We start from the raw sequence: 16,672 nt of genomic DNA, 5'->3' as shown, positions 1-16,672 counted from the left end.
AAATTTTTATTGTTCAATACTATTATTTTTAAGGATTGAAGGGGAGTGTGTTTGTATGAGGGAAGAGGAGGAAAGGGTTTTTGTTTATTTTTTATAATAAGCAAATTTATAATTTTTTTTTAAATCTTCAAATTAATAAAAAAATAAATCGTGAAGGGAAAATAGATAGCTAAGGTGCAGTATGATAACAAATTCATTCTTTTACCTTTTGTTTTTTATTTTTTTAAAAATTGTATATAGTTTGTTAATGTTAATGGATAATATTATATATTTTTATTAACTACAAAAGCAAAAATAATAATAATAATAAAATAAAATAAATAAATAAATAGAAAAGAAATACAATTTCAAATTGTATTGATCTTGTTTCTTTTAATTCTTTAACATTCCTAGTTGATTGATACATCTAACAAACTTTAATTATTATCAATTAATATTAATAAATTATTAAAATAAATATACTATATATAATTAAAAAAATAAAAACAAAATATAAAAATAAATTTATTATCAAACGGACCTTAACCACAAACATAGCGAGAAAGAGAAGTTTTATATTTCAATTGGACCAAAAAGGGGGACACAGACTTAATAACCCTTTTTCCAAACACTAAACAGCTGAACCGAGATTCAAATGGATTAGTTCAAGGTTGGAACTTTGTAAGGGGTTTTAGTTAATAAAGGATGGTTGCTGTGTGAAGATGTTAAGTTTTTTTCCCCTTTTTTTTTTTTTTTTTTTTTTCACATCCCTCCATTATGCCTCCTTCCTCCTTGAAAGTTGCATCATTTAATTGAGATGTTAAGTGATAGTGAAATGTTTCATAATTATGTCAAAAAGGATATTAATCTTTGCTGCCCATTAAGTCTATGGTGCTTAAATGAATAAAACATTCAACTTACTCTTGTTTCATTTCAATCATTAATCGTAACACCCACTGTATACACCATAAAAGTTATAGATGTTCAGGACTAAAACGCTTGAATAAATAGACCAAAAAAAAGGCAGGAAAATAGGGGCATATCTAATAAGCCAAGCAATACAATGTTTTCGTCATCGTATCGATACAGAATTCAAAATGATTCAATGCTCTCTAACTCCCAGTTGAATGCAAACATACTTGAAATACAAGTCAAATGCACCCAAATACTTATTGCAAAAATTAGAATTGTACCGAGTACATAATTGCATACTCCAACTGTCCAGAGGTATAAAATCTGTGAAACAGACAACAAAAGTTTTTAAAAAATCATTCCTCTGATTGCCTTTGCCCCAAAACTGGAATGTCTTCGTATCGTTTCTGCATCAATACAAAAAACGTAACTTAGATTCAATACAGATAGAAATAACTTAGCTCTAACACTGGTAACAAGCAACAATGAAAATATTTATCATGTTAAAGGTAAAACTCTTAAGTCATACTTCAGGATCTTAAACGTCTACCAATCATTCCCTTCCACGACAATCGTTCAAATATACTAAAGTCTGTTAAACACTAAATTGTGTAAAATAGAATACTGTACTACTAAAATATGTCATTCAACGGCCATATATGCCACTCATACCAAGAGCTGCAACAGTATTGACATATTTTGTAATAACACAAAACCTCGTGGCGAGAACGATTGTACAATAATATTAATAATAACAAGGTAGAAGATCACTCCCAAGACTTTTTTAACATGAATCAAACATCAAAATCAAGAAGGCAACACAGGCCTGAATGAGAAGAGCATGGGTTTCACTACTTTTCCGAAAAAATGGACGTTACAACCATGTTCCACACAAACCCCATTCTATCCTTTACCCCCGAATTAAAGTGAAGAAGAAAAGGGCCAGGAGCCTATGTACACATGTTACTTGCATGTTAATGTTTTGGTGAGTCATAAATGTTTTAGCATTATATGATATTCATAATTAACATTAAAAATGCAATGTAGGAATCATTTTCCAGAAGTTCAATGATAAGCCACATATCTAGTGCAACTGTGCAACACAGAAGTGCAGAACAGATGAAACAAACTAATTTCCTAGGAGTAAAAAGCAAGGAAACCGATAGAATTGTATAAAAGCAATAAAATAATAGATGCAATACCCCAACATTGTTGTACTCCCATATCTTATGAACTCCATAATCCACAGCCTGCAACCAGCAATTCAAATAGATAAGAATTCTCGATTATACTAACACCTAATCTACAATCCAAATGGAAAAAATAAAAAAAATAAAAAAAAAAACGTAGGGAAAACCAAACCACATTTTAGAATCGAAGAGAACGGTGGGTGGAAGAATGAAAAAAACACTCATAAAGGGTACAAGTGATTTCATTGAACAAAGTAAAAATAAAATGCTAACCCACGTAATAATTGTAACATGCAGTTCCTGGTGAAGCAATTCTTTTACCATCCATTGTCCAGGCACTATGAATAACTAATCAGAGTCTTCTACTTTCATGAACAAAACAAAATACAGGCAATTGGTTCCTTATAAATTAGGTTATAGGCCAAAAGCGAATTATAAGAATTAAGAAATAGAATTTTTAAATCTCGCTAATTCCAAAATTACTGAACCTCATTTGACTGGACGCGATGCAGAACTATTACATCAAGCTAGATGATTGCATTTATCATAAAATAAAATTCATCAACGCTCATCTAACCCCCACAATCCCGTAGAAGCATAGTCATAAAATAAATAACCGGCAATGCGAAATAAATAAAAAATTTAATCATGAATAAACAATTAGGAAATAAAAATCAATCGTGAATCTGGGTAACCTAAACTAAGTTCAGCAGCGTAAAAATCAAGCAAATTTTATTTTTAACCAAATTTTGATATTTGCACTCACTCGTTCGCCAAGGAAAGCACCGGCGATGATGAAGGTGACGTAAACTGAGTTCCGTCGCATGATCACTCTGTAAAGCCCTTCGAAAAGGCCTCCACCGCTTCTCCGAGCTGCTGAATCCATTCTGATCTACCTCGATTTCTGCGCTTCTTTCTCTCCTTCTTCCTTCTGATCTGCGAGCTAGGGTTTACGCAAAGTGAATCCTCCCCTTCCCAGTTGAAAGGGAAAATCGATTTGTAGTTGCTTTTCGAACCGGTTTTTTAGAGCGGTCCGATAAAATGTTGAACCGGTTTGTTGCAGTTTCTTTTGGGCCGTTTCATGTGGACTTTTGGGATTGGTTAATGCTCCGCCCCTAATGGGCCTTTTTTTAATTAGGATATATTATTATTAAACCATTTTTCTCTTCTTGTTTTTTTCTCACCTGTTTTTATTCTTTTGTTTTTTTATGAGACTATGGGAATAGAATTAAATGTATATCTTACTTCTTTTTTTTGGTTGCTTTTTTGGAATGCGTTCCATAAAATTCTTATTAATTATAATCAACCTTTTAACTAAGCTTATATCATTAAAAGAACAGGTTTTTTTTTTTTTTTTGGGGGCAAAGATATAAATACAGTTTGAATATGATAAAGTTACAATTTACAAATATATCAGTCTGGTGTCAAAATAAATTACTACTTTTTTGTAAATATAATAAATTACTACCTATTATATAATAAATTATGACACAAGATCTTATATGGCAGTTCCGAGTTGAATTCTCTTGATAGAGACAATTTCAATTTAACATAACGTCTTTTTTACATTTGAAAGAAAACATACATATTTCTGCCAAAAAAAACCAAAAAACAAAAAACAAAACATAAACATTTTCTTGCTAAATAATAACATAAGAATTAATAGATGGAAATAATTATTTAAATTGGGTCGTCTAATATGAGTTTGAATCGGCTTAGGCTTTAAAATCAAAAAGGGTGAGGGACACAATATGATAATAATCATTGGAGATAAGAATGATGGAACCTAAACAGAGTTGGGTAGTCCAGTACGATTTTACGAAGGGTAATTTGGATATTACACGCTAGACAACAGACATTCGAGGTTTATGCACATCCACCACACTCCTCCGCCGGCAGTCCATCCCAAGTTCGGCGCGTGTCATGGCGCGTCCCCCGTTTGTCCACTTGTCAACTTGTCAACGCCCCTCTCACCCCGTCCGTGATTAAAAGGCGAAAAGAAGGCTAGGCTACCACTACCAATCTCTCTCTCTCTCTCTCTCTCTCTCTCTCTCTCTCTCTCTCTCAGTCATTCACTTTGAATGTTCTTATATATATATATATATATATTAAAGAAAAAAGAGGAGGATTTAATTGGAATTTTGTAGAGGCTGCTCCATCTCTGCAGTTTTTGCGATGGAGTTGGAGGATGGGCGATTCGAGCTCAGGGAGATTCAGAAGCTCGAAGGCCACACTGATAGGGTCTGGAGCCTCGCTTGGAATCCAGTCACAGGTGTTGCTGGGATACCGTACGTATTCGCTTCTTGTAGCGGCGACAAGACCGTCCGTATTTGGGAGCAGAGTCCCTCTACTGCTTCTTGGGAATGCAAGGTTCGCCTTCTTTATTTCAAAAAAAATATAAATAAATAAATTTAAATGCAATAAAGTAGACGAAATGGAATGCAATTCTAAGTCTCTGCGCTTCATGCCCCCTTTTCTTTTCTTTTTTCTTTTTTTTAGGGTTTTGAGTGATGTAGAATTTTATAAATGCAGTGATACGGTTGAATTTGTGTAAAATTTGTTGTACTATATCATTTATTTGGAGGTTAATGCCGTGAAGGTCTGAATTCAATGTTATGCTTTGTATTGGTTCATGTAGTTGTTTCCTTAATGGTGCGCATGTTAAACCAAATGTTTAGTTTTTTAATTTTATGCAATGAAATGGAGTTGGTGTTTTGCTAACTGAAATTAACGAATTTGGTTAATTTTATATATTCCTGATCGATTGTTTTTGTTTTTAATTTCTGTTCTTACTCATGACAAAAGAAATGATTTCTTTGTGCCGTAACGTGTGATGACCTGCTGTGATCATGCAGGCTGTTCTGGAGGACACACACACTAGAACCGTCCGATCCTGTGCTTGGTCACCATCGGGCAAACTACTGGCTACGGGAAGCTTTGATGCCACCACAGCTATTTGGGAAAATGTTGGTGGTGATTACGAATGCGTTTCCACTCTAGAGGTAGAATCATCTTTGAGATGTACTTTTCTCTCCATACATTGTAAAGCTCATTCTAGTAAGCTCATTCTAGTAATTAGATTATGTATGAGTTGTTATTTGATCCATGCTTAATTTTTTATTTCTTGGCATTGAGTGCAACTGAAACTTAATGAATCTGCAGGATGGTGGAGAATGCTATATTTGTACACAGACATTTACTATGCTTAGTAAAACTTGCCAATATGGAAATTCCCATCATCTAGAAAGTTGTATTTCATTCCCTATCTCGTACACTTGTTCCTGATACTTATAGGTATGTGCTTTTGTGCATAGGGTCATGAAAATGAAGTCAAAAGTGTGTCATGGAATGCATCTGGGACTCTTCTTGCAACATGTGCTCGAGATAAAACTGTTTGGATTTGGGAAGGAGAGCAAGGCAACGAGTTTGATTGTGTTGCAGTGTTGCAAGGACATACACAGGATGTGAAAATGGTTCAGTGGCATCCAACCATGGACATTTTGTTTTCTTGTAGCTATGATAATACCATTAAGGTAAGATGATGATGAGGAGATTATTATCATTTCCTTATAGGCATCCTGCTAAAATGATTGTTTGTTTGCTTTCCCTGTGAAACAAGATTGGGTGATCCATATTTATGTTGATGTGCACAAATGTTACTTCCAGGTTTGGGCAGATGAAGGTGGTGATGATGATTGGGCGTGTGTTCAAACATTAGGTGAACCTAACAAGTACTATGTCTTAGCCTCTCTTCTAACCATATCTACATATTCTGGGTTCTTTTCATATTCCTTATCCAAAATTGTTGTATTCTTTTGTTCCTATATTATCATAAGGTTTGCAATTAATGATTATGTAGCCTTTATTCACTATTATGGAATAGTTGAATTTGTAGAACTGCTTTAATAATTTTTGTTAAAATATGGTTTTAGTCTAATACAGTTGCGCTGGATTTCTTGTCAGTGGTCACTCATCTACTGTATGGGCTCTGTCATTTAATCATAGTGGAGATAAAATGGTTACCTGTAGGTAAGTGAAAGTATAGTTTATTCATTTTTATGATTTTGGATGACTTTTTGCCTGTTACTAATTCAGTAAGATGCCTTTAGTGGAAGAAACAATCATGAACAGAATTCTAAAAGTATTGAAAAGTACTTACCTTGTTAAAGAAAGAATTCTAAAAGTATTGAATAGTACCTTACTTGTTTTGCAGTGACGATCTAACCCTAAAGATATGGGGAGTAGACACCATTTCAGCACAGTCTGCCAATGGTTATGCACCTTGGTAAGGAACGTTTCACATTAAAGTATTTTCATTTGGCCATAAAGTGTTTAGGATATTTCACCTATCTGAATTTTTTGAAATACTAAAGTACTGTTTGAAATGTCCTATTAATGGTTTTTTTCTTTGGGAGAAATGTTTGATATATTCACTTTACTTTATGCTACAATATTTTGTTTTGGGCATGGTGGCGTATTTGATAAGTTGTATTAAGAGACAGAAGCGTATAATAACAAAAACATTTCCTTGTAAATTATGATTTTTGCACCTTCACCATCACCCCTGTTATGAAACAATAGTTGCACATACTACAATAATTTCTTCTTCCCTTTTTTTTTCTTTTTTTTTTGTTTCCCAAATATCTTTAGTTTCATTGGAATAAGTGAGGAAATGCTTTTCAATGGTAAATATTTTATTCTACATTCTTATATCACAATAATCAAAGGTTTCCTCCTGGTTTATTCAGGAGACATCTTTGTACCATTTCAGGTTATCATGATCGGACAATCTTTTCAGTTCATTGGTCAAGGTAATTACAATCAAACCAGTTCATGCTTTTTTTCTTTTTCGGCATTGACTGTTTCTCATGAGCTAGATCTATTAGAAGTCAAAAGGAATATCCCAACTGTTGGTTGTTTGCAGTTCATTAAACAGCATACATGATTGAATAGATGAACAGAGTCCAATAGAGTTTTCTTATGATTTTTCATCAATTGAAAGATCTATGTAAATGCTATGGAGAAAATATAAGCAAAATTGATAATGTGTAAAGTCTAATGTAATCTTTGTTTGGGATGTTTCTATATTTACTTTAGTTTACCATTACTTCTACAACTTTTCTATTTAAAAAAGGAATTTTTCTGATCCCAATTTTTTGTTTATATGCTAATATGACAGGGAAGATATCATTGCCAGTGGAGCCGCTGATGATGCTATACGATTTTTTGTGGAAAACAAAGACAAAGATGGTTTGGTATATCATGTTCATTCACCCTCTCGTTCTTTGTATTTATTCATTCATACAATCAATAAAAATCTCCTGTTATGGTCATTGTTTTCAGTTAGTAGTTTTGTATTTTTTTAATTTTTCCATGTTGATGTTAATTTTCTACCCTTTTTTCCTTTTAATGTCATTATTTTTCCCTTCAAAGCAATCTTACATCATAGTTATATCTATATATAATTGCTTTGTCCCTGTCCATTGAGTTCTCACACATGTTTTTCTTGGCTTCCTTTTTTACTTATATAATTTGAAAAATACTGATCACGTAAAATTTTGAAGGTTGATGGGCCTTTGTATAAACTGCTGATGAAGGAGGAGAAAGCCCATGACATGGATGTAAATTCAGTGCAGTGGAGCCCTGGGGTAAGAAAAATTTGTAGAGATTATAAACTTCTGTAATATTCTCAACTTTCCTTGGGAAGGAGGCTATGGTTCCAGTATTCCTAAGATTATCTATGTCTGGTCGTTATTGGATTAGGAAATCCCAATAACTAGAAGTTTCATAATCTTCACGGCTATAACTAGTATTGCTTCTGTATGTATAATCACTGTTCTTGTTATCCCTGCTCTGCTCCATCACCATGCTTGCTGCTTTCACCACCACCACAGTTAATAATTCCACCAACACAACCATCATAAATCGGATCATCATCATTACAAGAACCACCATTAGCACAGTGCAACTACCAACTACTATTGCCACTGTGTCACTGTTCTTGCAACTATCCAGAAATAAATATACTGCTTAGTTAACTTCATCATTGTCATTATCATTACTAGAACCATCACCACTATTTATGAAATCGATGCTATCACCCTTCATAGTTGCAAATGCTGCAACTGTTGCCATTGCTGTCTCATTTTCCTGCTTGCCAGCATCTTCACTGTCAATACTGTGAATCCCTGGCGCTGGTCCTCTCTCAACGTCTGTTACTGTTACAAGTGAAAAAGAAGAGAAAAAATCTAGAAGTTTAGATTTTCAAGACTTGACTTTGCCCAAGAAGATATAATATGTCTTTTCTGATATGGTTTCATCTATGTTCTTGGTTGCAAATTACCTTATCATGATAATTCTTGTGTTTGGACATTCTTTCCGATGTTCAAGCTCTTAACTTATGTCTTGGACCTCATGGGGTGTATCTGAGATCAGCACAGTAGTTTTTACCTGGCTGATTCAGATGCACTGAAGTCCAGTGATGGTTGCTTAAGTTCCAGTGTTCTGCTATGCTGAGGCAGAATTTCCTGTCATTTCCACTTTTTTTATTCTTTAGGATTCAATTTGTCTGCATCTATAAATAGTCTATTTTATTTCTCAGTTGTATGGCATTTTGAGGTCTAAATGTCTAAAATTTCAGATTTAAAAAATAAGAAATGTGTGTTCTGATAGTAAGAAGAGATTACTACACAGACAAATCTCTTGTAGACCTTAAATTGCTTTTGTCTTTTGCTTATTTTGTGTTGCGTTTTCACCTTCGGATCATTAACAATTTCCCTTGTCTTATTGTTAAATTTATTAGGAGAAACGGCTACTTGCTTCTGCCAGTGACGATGGGACAATCAAGATATGGGAGCTGGCACCTGTCTCCTGTTAAACTTATAAAAAAAAAAAAAAGAAGAAGAAAAAACTACAGAATTTACCATACCAGTTATGCTTGATTGCAGAAATTTTCTTCTATATTGGTCTTAGTTCCCGGTTATACAGTAACCCAGAAATTAAGGATAGTTGGAAACCTATGGCTGTTGCAAGTGTCAAACATTATTATTGATAGTTCATAAGAATTCTGATGGTAAAGGTTTTTAAGTGCACAATTCTGTTTTACATATTCATTAGTGAGAATGGTTTTTTTAGCTGAAATAATTAGTGAGAATGGTTCTTATGTTTATTTGCATTATTGTTCATCTCTTTTCGCATTTCAGCTCAAGTGGGATATATTTTCGATACGGTACTGTGTTCTTTCAAATTACAACACTGGTTTGGGTACATGAAGGTGAAATATCGTACGGGAAGAGTGGCGAACAACTTTACATAGAATTTAAGCAACGGAAATGTAATGTTCCAGAAGCTACTTACCGAGCCTCCATGTGACCATGTCCCTTTTTCAAGTAATCTCCAAATAGCCTGGCCCAACTCTTTCCAATCCCACAGCTAATTGTGGTTCGGATGATTGGGTGGGCTTTGTGGCCCATTCTGAATGATTACTAACCTCATTTCCTTTAAAAGGTTTGAGTGCATGAGGCATTTCTCATTCGCAATTATTGACATTTCTAAAGCTTAAAGCAGACTCGATCATAATAGAAATTTACATAGTTATATATAAAATGATTTGAGGTTATTATGTATGATAAATCATATATATGTATATATAGGTTCATTTTCAATTATGAGCTAAAAGCAGAAACCACCACCAGCTGCAGAAATAAATATCGATCTCCATTGGGAGAGGAGAGGATAACAAAAGAAACAAAATTCATTATAATGCATTTAATGTTTATGAATTATCTCATACGACAGCCACATCGATGCACATAATGGTTCTGTTTTAGTACGAACCGAGAGAGACATTTTAAAATCTAAACATAAAATAATAATAATAATAATAAATAATAAAAAAACTCAACACCTGTTTACTATTCTTAATCTGCCGGAGTTTGCTCTTCTTCCTTCTTCAACCAAAGCTGCTCGAGCAGACATAATCCCAGTAGGAACCAAAGAAGCATCAAATGCAGCACAATCAATCCAATCCTTCAATAGTTCCTCCTGACCCCATATATCAGGAATCCACACTCTTCCAGCAACCTCGCGTCTATGTCTCTTCAGCCTCTCACGTTCACTATCCTCCGGCGAAGCCTCCGACGTACCGGGTTCTTTTCCGACATGCACCGAAACCGACGGCAAGCCTTGCAATGCATTTTCTTCGCTGTTCGACTGAGTACTGGGTCTAGGTGACGACGTGGAGGAGGTGCTCCGCCAGTCGTTTTTGTAATCACTGTCATCATGAAACCTCAAGGGAGATGGGGTTCCGTCTTGGACATGAATATGATAATGGTGTTTAGGATCCTCTAATGGCCGCGAAGGGTTTCTGTCAGTGGATTGTGAAGAAACTTGGAGAGGCATTTGGGTAGGTTGTTGCGGTTCCATGCAAGTTGAAAGATCGCTTTGTATGTGTTTGCGTTTGTGTTTAGAGTGGGGAAAGAAGGGTTACAAGAGAGGATATGGGATGGGGGTTGGGTGGGTGCATATGTGTGGGAATAAAGAAAGGAGAATGGGTGGGAAATTAGTTTACACGTCACCCGCACAGACTGCTTTTTGTATGGCAAGTGACAGGTGAACGTGTCTCGGTTGAGCTTCGGAATCCAATTTGTGTGGCTTACTTCCAAGTTTTATAATACACCAAAATAAAATTAATAAAAAATGGAAACATGAAAAAAAAAAAAAAAAAAAGAGGAGCCCAATATAGTTTGGTGTGTGTATAGAGGATTCCTTTGATGGATTTTTGGAGGATTGTGAGGTTGATGTTGATTTTGGGGAGCATAAATGATTTTGGCCTTTGTCCAATTTGATTTACCAAAAAAAAAAAAAAAAAACAGGAAAGAAAAGTGCATTTTTTTTTTTTGGTAAATAAAAAAAAAGTGCTCATTTTCAAATATTACGTAATTTCAAATTTTTCATTAAATGTGACGTAGACTTTGATTGATGTGTGTTCAAGGAGATATTTTAATTTGCACCATAGATAAACCGATCTTTTGTTTTAATTGTCAGCCTTGCTTGATCTTTTCTTTTTATTGTCGGCCTCAATTTTTTCTCTGGCCCTAGTCTTCCTCTTCATGTTCTTTTCTTCTCTTTCACACACTCCCACACAAAAATGCTAGGTCTCAAAATTTATCTTCTTCTTCTTTTTTTCTTTTTTTGTTTATTTTTGCAACGTACTAAATTTATCATTTCACCAGAAAAAAAAATTACTAAATTTATCTATTAATTTTTTTTGCAAATTATGCAATGGCATGTATTAATGGTTGACAAAAAAAAAATTGTGTTCTAAATTTATAAAAAGCAAATCCAAATACATCTACAATATTATTTTATTTAGTGAATAAAATTTGATAAACAAGTTTGATGACCCTTTTATTATTGATTTTTTCTCCAGAAAAAAAATATATTAAATTTATCTAATAATTTTTTTGAGCAAATTATACAATGGCATGTATTAATGGTTTACAAAAAAATTTGTGTTCTAAATTTGTAAAAATTTATAAAAAGCAAATCCTACTACAGCTACCATCTTATTTTAGTGAATAAAATTTGATAAACAAGTTTGATGACCCTTTTATTATTGATTTGAAAAGTTAAACACAAAATCATATCTTGATATTTCTCTCATATCATATTCTTTAGCATAAATTCAAGAAAGAAAAGTCTCGGCAGAATATTCAACAAATATATGTGTATATAAATAAGTCTGATGAAATGGAGAATATTACAAAATAATTCATATAAAGATTTTCAAACAAAATATTAATAACATTTTGTTTGTGTAATCAAAAGTTTCAGTCAAACCATTGTTATAAGAAAATTTTGATGGTTTGGTTTTGTCTTATAGAGTGGTAGGGCAGGTAATCCACATGGTTATGTTTTGGCTTTGAAGTTACGCCCATAGAACCGGGTCACGTTCAATTAGTTTGCAACGTTTGTCTATTTCTTTTTTCTGTGTTCTATCTTCTAACCAAAATTATCAAATATATTACATTTTTTGGCGTAAAAATAAATAACATAATTTATATTGATTATGATGTTGTATTTTCATTGGTAGGTTTTTATGTTTCATTTTCAAATATTAACTATGGATTTTTTAATTATTTTTTTAATCAAAAACAAATTTTATACTTCTAAACGTTTTAGATATTTCGTATACTTTAAATCTATTCTTAATAGTTGTCATTGAATTTGTTAAAATTAGAACATTCCTAAAAGATTTTTTTAATATATTATATTTTTTATTTAAATAGATAACTTTTTGATATAAAAAGTTGATTTGGTTTTCCAAATGCAAAAAGCCAAAATTATTTTTATTTCAATATTATATAAATTTAATTGAATATAGTACATATAAAATAAAGATACTACAAGTAAAATATAAATATTTATAAAAAAAATAATAATAAAAAATTTTATTGAAAAATATTTTCAAATTTTATTAGTTATCTCAAAAAAATATTATATATTATAAAAAATATATTTTTTTTACTTTAAAAAATTCATTGAGGATACTCTTACATATACTATTTAATTAAATGAACGTAACTTTAGGGTATACAAACTTCATTTGACTTCTCTTGTCTAGGAGTTTACCTTCTAATTTAACTTTATTATGTATGTTCTTCAAATAAATGTGTGGGTTATATTGCATTTCAAGGTTAGCACCTTTAATCTTACAAAAGATTTGACAAACCAAAAATAAAAATAAAAAATGAGGGTAGTCCAAAATGGTTTACTGTGAGTCTTGCGTATTGTAAACATCAAGATAGATGCGATGTCTCAACAAAAAAGCAAAGAGGGGAATAATTTGTTAAAATATAGTCTAACTTCTTCCATCACATTTCCAAATCATATCCAAATGACTAGGTATACTTAAAAGTAGTATAAAGATTGACATCTAACCATTAATAATAATAAACTCGACTCATGATAATAAAATTAAATAATTAAACATAGAAGAAAATGACTCATAAATTGAATCAACCTGTAGGGAAATTTTTAAAGTGCAACCGGCATATGCATATCCCAGTTGCACTATAAATATTTTCCTATATGTCAATTTGATCCGCATATATTTTAAAAGGGCATTATGTATTTCGATTATGCTGTAGATTTTTCTTGACAAGTAGATGTGTGATTCAACACATAATCCTAATAAGCATTATGGTAATTTAGATCTTTTTTTGATTAGATATATTCTAAATTAAAAAACAGATTATCCAAATCTGATATAACACAAAGAATTTCATCTAGATATGATCTAACAAGGGATTTAAAATTGTATTTTTGGTAATTTTGTTAATCAACCAAACACAAATATAGTTAAAATCCACTTTATACTAAGAATTTTGCTATCTATTTGTTATTATTGGGAACTATTATCCATTTATATGTTAAATTTTAATTTATGTATTTAATTCTATTATTTTTTTATCTTTTAAACTTAAAAAGTCAACTTGTAATCAATTAAATTATCATATCACATGTACATCGTTCATTAATAATAATAAATAATATTTTTAATATATTAACCACTGTTACTGATATATATTTTTTTATAGTTTTTGAATATACCCAATAAAAAAACTCTACGTACACATACTTAATGCATATAGACATTTTTCTTGACCTAGAGAAAAAAAAATATAGATAAATTGAAATACACAGAAAATTTTTTGTGGCACATTTTTGATTCATCGTTTTACTTGATCTATTATTGACTTTCTATTTATTTATTTATTTGTTTTTTTGGGTGACTTGTTGTTTTGGGTATTAGGGTTATGGGCCTGTGGGCTGTTGATGGATAAGAAACCAAAACTGGCCCATTTGATGTCAAATGATTCAAAAAGAAAATCTTCATGTTTGCAAATTAACCCCTCAGATGAAGAAAGAAGAATCCGTAATTATACAACTTGAGACCCCAGTCGTAGAAATTTCATTTCTACACCTCTCTTCATGAGAAGTCGAGCTTCGTGGGGCTTTAGCAGAAGTATATTCAGGGACTCCAACATCTTGGCGCAGATCATTCAGAACTCCGCCCAAGCCAAGCAGCTGAATAAAGGAAAAGAACTCCACGCCCACCTACTACGTTCCGGCTATCCACTATGTACCTTTCTCACCAACCACCTGCTCAACATGTATTCCAAATGTGGAGAGCTCCATTATGCAATGAACCTATTTGAAAAAATGTCTCAAAGAAACCTGGTTTCCTGGACTGCAATGATTACTGGGTTTTCACAAAATATAAGAATCTCAGAAGCTTTGACAGCCTTTTCTCAAATGAGAATTTCCGGTGAGAACCCGACCCAGTTTGCATTTGCAAGTGTTATTAAAGCTTGCTTGTCTGTAAAGTCGGTTGAGTTGGGAAAGCAAATGCATTGTCTTGCTTTGAAATTTGGGTTCAGTTGGGATATACATGTGGGTACCAATTTAGCTGATATGTACTCTAAGTGCGGGATAATGAGTGATGCCTGTAAGTTCTTTGAAGAGATGCCATGTAAGGATGCAATTTTATGGACCGCAATGATTGATGGGTATGCAAAGAATGGTGATTGCGAAGCAGCTTTGTTGGGTTTGAAAAAGATGATTGAGGAAGAAATTGTGATTGATCAGCATGTTCTTTGTAGCACATTAAATGCGTGTGCAGCAGTAAAGGCTCATACTCTTGGAAAGTGCCTTCATTCCAGCATTGTGAAATTTGGATTTGAGTTGCAGGTTGTTGTGGGCAATGCCCTGATAGATATGTATTCAAAATCAGGAAACATGGAAAGCGCTTCAAATGTGTTTGGGATTGTCTCAGAGTGTAGAAATATAGTGTCTTATAGCTCCCTCATTGATGGCTATGTTGAAATTGATCAAATTGAGAAGGCTGTAAGTTTGTTCCTTGAATTGAGGAGACAGGGAATTGATCCTAATGAATTCACTTTCTCAAGCTTAATCAAAGCTTGTGCCACCCAAGCTGCACTTGAACAAGGGGTGCAGCTTCATGCTCAAGTGGTCAAGTTTAATTTTAATGGAGACCCTTTCGTATCTTCAGGTCTTGTTGATATGTATGGGAAGTGTGGGTTGCTACATCACTCAAACCAAGTATTTAATGAGATAGGAAATCCGACTGAAATTGCATGGAACTCCTTATTAAGTGTGTTTTCTCAGCATGGCTCAGGGAAAGAAGCCGTGCAAACGTTTGATAAAATGTTACGTGCAGGAGTAAAACCAAATGCTATAACATTTGTTAGCCTTTTAATAGGGTGTAGCCACGCTGGAATGGTGGAGGAGGGGTTAAATTACTTTCATTCCATGGAGAAGATATATGGTGTAGTGCCTAGAGAAGAACATTACTCTTGCATTATTGATTTATTTGGTCGGGCAGGAAGAATTAGAGAAGCTGAAAATTTTATAAAGAGCATGCCGTTTGAGCCAAATGCTTTTGGATGGTGTTCTTTTCTGGGGGCTTGCAGGATCCATGGTGATAAGGAGAGGGGCAAAGTTGCAGCTGAAAAATTGATGCAGCTTGAACCGGAAAATAGTGGAGCTCATGTTTTACTTTCAAATCTTTATGCAAAGGAACAGCAATGGGAAGATGTAAGGAGTTTAAGGAAGATGATGAGAGATGGAAACGTTAAGAAATTGCCTGGATATAGCTGGGTTGATGCTGGCAACAAAACTCACATATTTGGAGTTGAAGATTGGTCTCATCCACAAAAGAAAGAAATATATGAAAAGCTTGATAGTCTTCTTGATCAGATACAGAAAGCTGGATATGTTCCGTATACAGAGTCTATCCCATTTGAAATGGATGATAAAGAAAAGGAGAAGTTTCTTCATCATCATAGTGAGAGGATAGCTGTTGCATTTGCTTTAATAAGCGTGCCAGTTGGGAAACCAATCATAGTGAAGAAAAATATAAGGGTGTGTTTGGATTGCCATTCTGCAATTAAGTTCATCTCTAAAGTGGTTGGACGAAAGATTATTGTTAGGGATAATAGTAGATTTCACCATTTTGCAGATGGTTTGTGTTCTTGTGGAGATTACTGGTAAACACTTAAAAAGTACCAATCAGGTTTTGGAGATCAGAATGTTTATACATTAGACGAATTTACAGAAATTTGTTGCAACGCCATAAATATATCAAAAATTGCGAGGCAAACAATTTTTGCGACGATTAACAACTTTTGGAGCCAACTGCTTGGAGGAACAAGTGTTTTCAATTCTATGGGCACCAAGAAAAGAGGGCCTACATATTTCTTGTGTAGAACTTGGGAGAGGGATTCCATCGTTATTATTGCCTTTTAACACCGTATTTTACAATGCTTTAGATAATTGAAGCCCTCAAAAAAAACCAGTTGTTTCAAGGTACTAATTGTTGGGTTCCTAATGAAATTCAAATGTTACTTTCCAACGTGAATGAACTAAAAAAGCGTCACAATTTTTTTTTTTCTCTCTTCTTTTTAAAAAATATGTTACCTTTTTTTTTTTTTTCTTTTTTTTTTTTTGGCTCAAAGATAATTGATTGCTTCTGGGATATTACACCTCTTGAATAAATATAAAAGAAT

General features: G+C 33.2%; 4 protein-coding genes and 1 long non-coding RNA gene across 6 annotated transcripts; 2 read left to right on the top strand and 3 right to left on the bottom strand.

The window, feature by feature from the left end:
* Positions 1 to 1,001: 1,001 nt before the first annotated feature.
* LOC107432191 (cytochrome b-c1 complex subunit 9, mitochondrial) lies at positions 1,002 to 3,069 on the bottom strand. Its single transcript, XM_016043270.4, has 3 exons — positions 2,848 to 3,069; positions 2,094 to 2,141; positions 1,002 to 1,298 (listed from the first exon to the last, which is right to left on the bottom strand). The coding sequence occupies exons 1-3, from the start codon at positions 2,965 to 2,967 to the stop codon at positions 1,248 to 1,250; spliced, it is 219 nt and encodes a 72-aa protein (XP_015898756.1). The 5' UTR covers positions 2,968 to 3,069; the 3' UTR covers positions 1,002 to 1,247.
* Positions 3,070 to 3,860: 791 nt separating this feature from the next.
* On the top strand, positions 3,861 to 9,249 carry LOC107432217 (protein CIA1). 2 transcript variants are annotated; one of them, XM_060812627.1, is made up of 10 exons: positions 3,861 to 4,451; positions 4,937 to 5,083; positions 5,396 to 5,614; positions 5,748 to 5,812; positions 6,024 to 6,110; positions 6,295 to 6,366; positions 6,830 to 6,892; positions 7,261 to 7,336; positions 7,646 to 7,729; positions 8,884 to 9,249. In XM_060812627.1, exons 1-10 carry the CDS (start codon positions 4,257 to 4,259, stop codon positions 8,956 to 8,958), a joined length of 1,083 nt encoding a protein of 360 aa, XP_060668610.1. In that variant the 5' UTR covers positions 3,861 to 4,256; the 3' UTR covers positions 8,959 to 9,249. The 2 variants fall into 2 exon arrangements, with proteins under 2 accessions (XP_060668610.1, XP_015898791.3); XM_016043305.4 differs by having other exon boundaries at positions 3,868 to 4,451; positions 6,045 to 6,110.
* LOC132799871 (uncharacterized) lies at positions 8,224 to 8,877 on the bottom strand. Its single transcript, XR_009634784.1, has 2 exons — positions 8,425 to 8,877; positions 8,224 to 8,299 (listed from the first exon to the last, which is right to left on the bottom strand). It is a non-coding gene; the product is annotated as an uncharacterized LOC132799871 (long non-coding RNA).
* A 567-nt stretch (positions 9,250 to 9,816) lies between the features above and the next one.
* LOC107432218 (protein BIC1) lies at positions 9,817 to 10,728 on the bottom strand. The gene has a single exon (XM_016043306.4). It carries the CDS (start codon positions 10,503 to 10,505, stop codon positions 9,981 to 9,983), a length of 525 nt encoding a protein of 174 aa, XP_015898792.3. The 5' UTR covers positions 10,506 to 10,728; the 3' UTR covers positions 9,817 to 9,980.
* Positions 10,729 to 13,986: 3,258 nt separating this feature from the next.
* Positions 13,987 to 16,557, top strand: LOC107432182 (pentatricopeptide repeat-containing protein At3g24000, mitochondrial-like). Its single transcript, XM_016043260.4, has one exon. It carries the CDS (start codon positions 14,076 to 14,078, stop codon positions 16,155 to 16,157), a length of 2,082 nt encoding a protein of 693 aa, XP_015898746.4. The 5' UTR covers positions 13,987 to 14,075; the 3' UTR covers positions 16,158 to 16,557.
* Positions 16,558 to 16,672: the final 115 nt, after the last annotated feature.

The sequence above is a fragment of the Ziziphus jujuba genome, chromosome 11, assembly GCF_031755915.1.
Source record: "Ziziphus jujuba cultivar Dongzao chromosome 11, ASM3175591v1".
Classification (NCBI taxonomy): Eukaryota; Viridiplantae; Streptophyta; class Magnoliopsida; order Rosales; family Rhamnaceae; genus Ziziphus; species Ziziphus jujuba.
The sequence above is the reverse complement of the archived record's forward strand: the minus strand, read 5'-3'. Positions and strand labels throughout refer to the sequence as shown.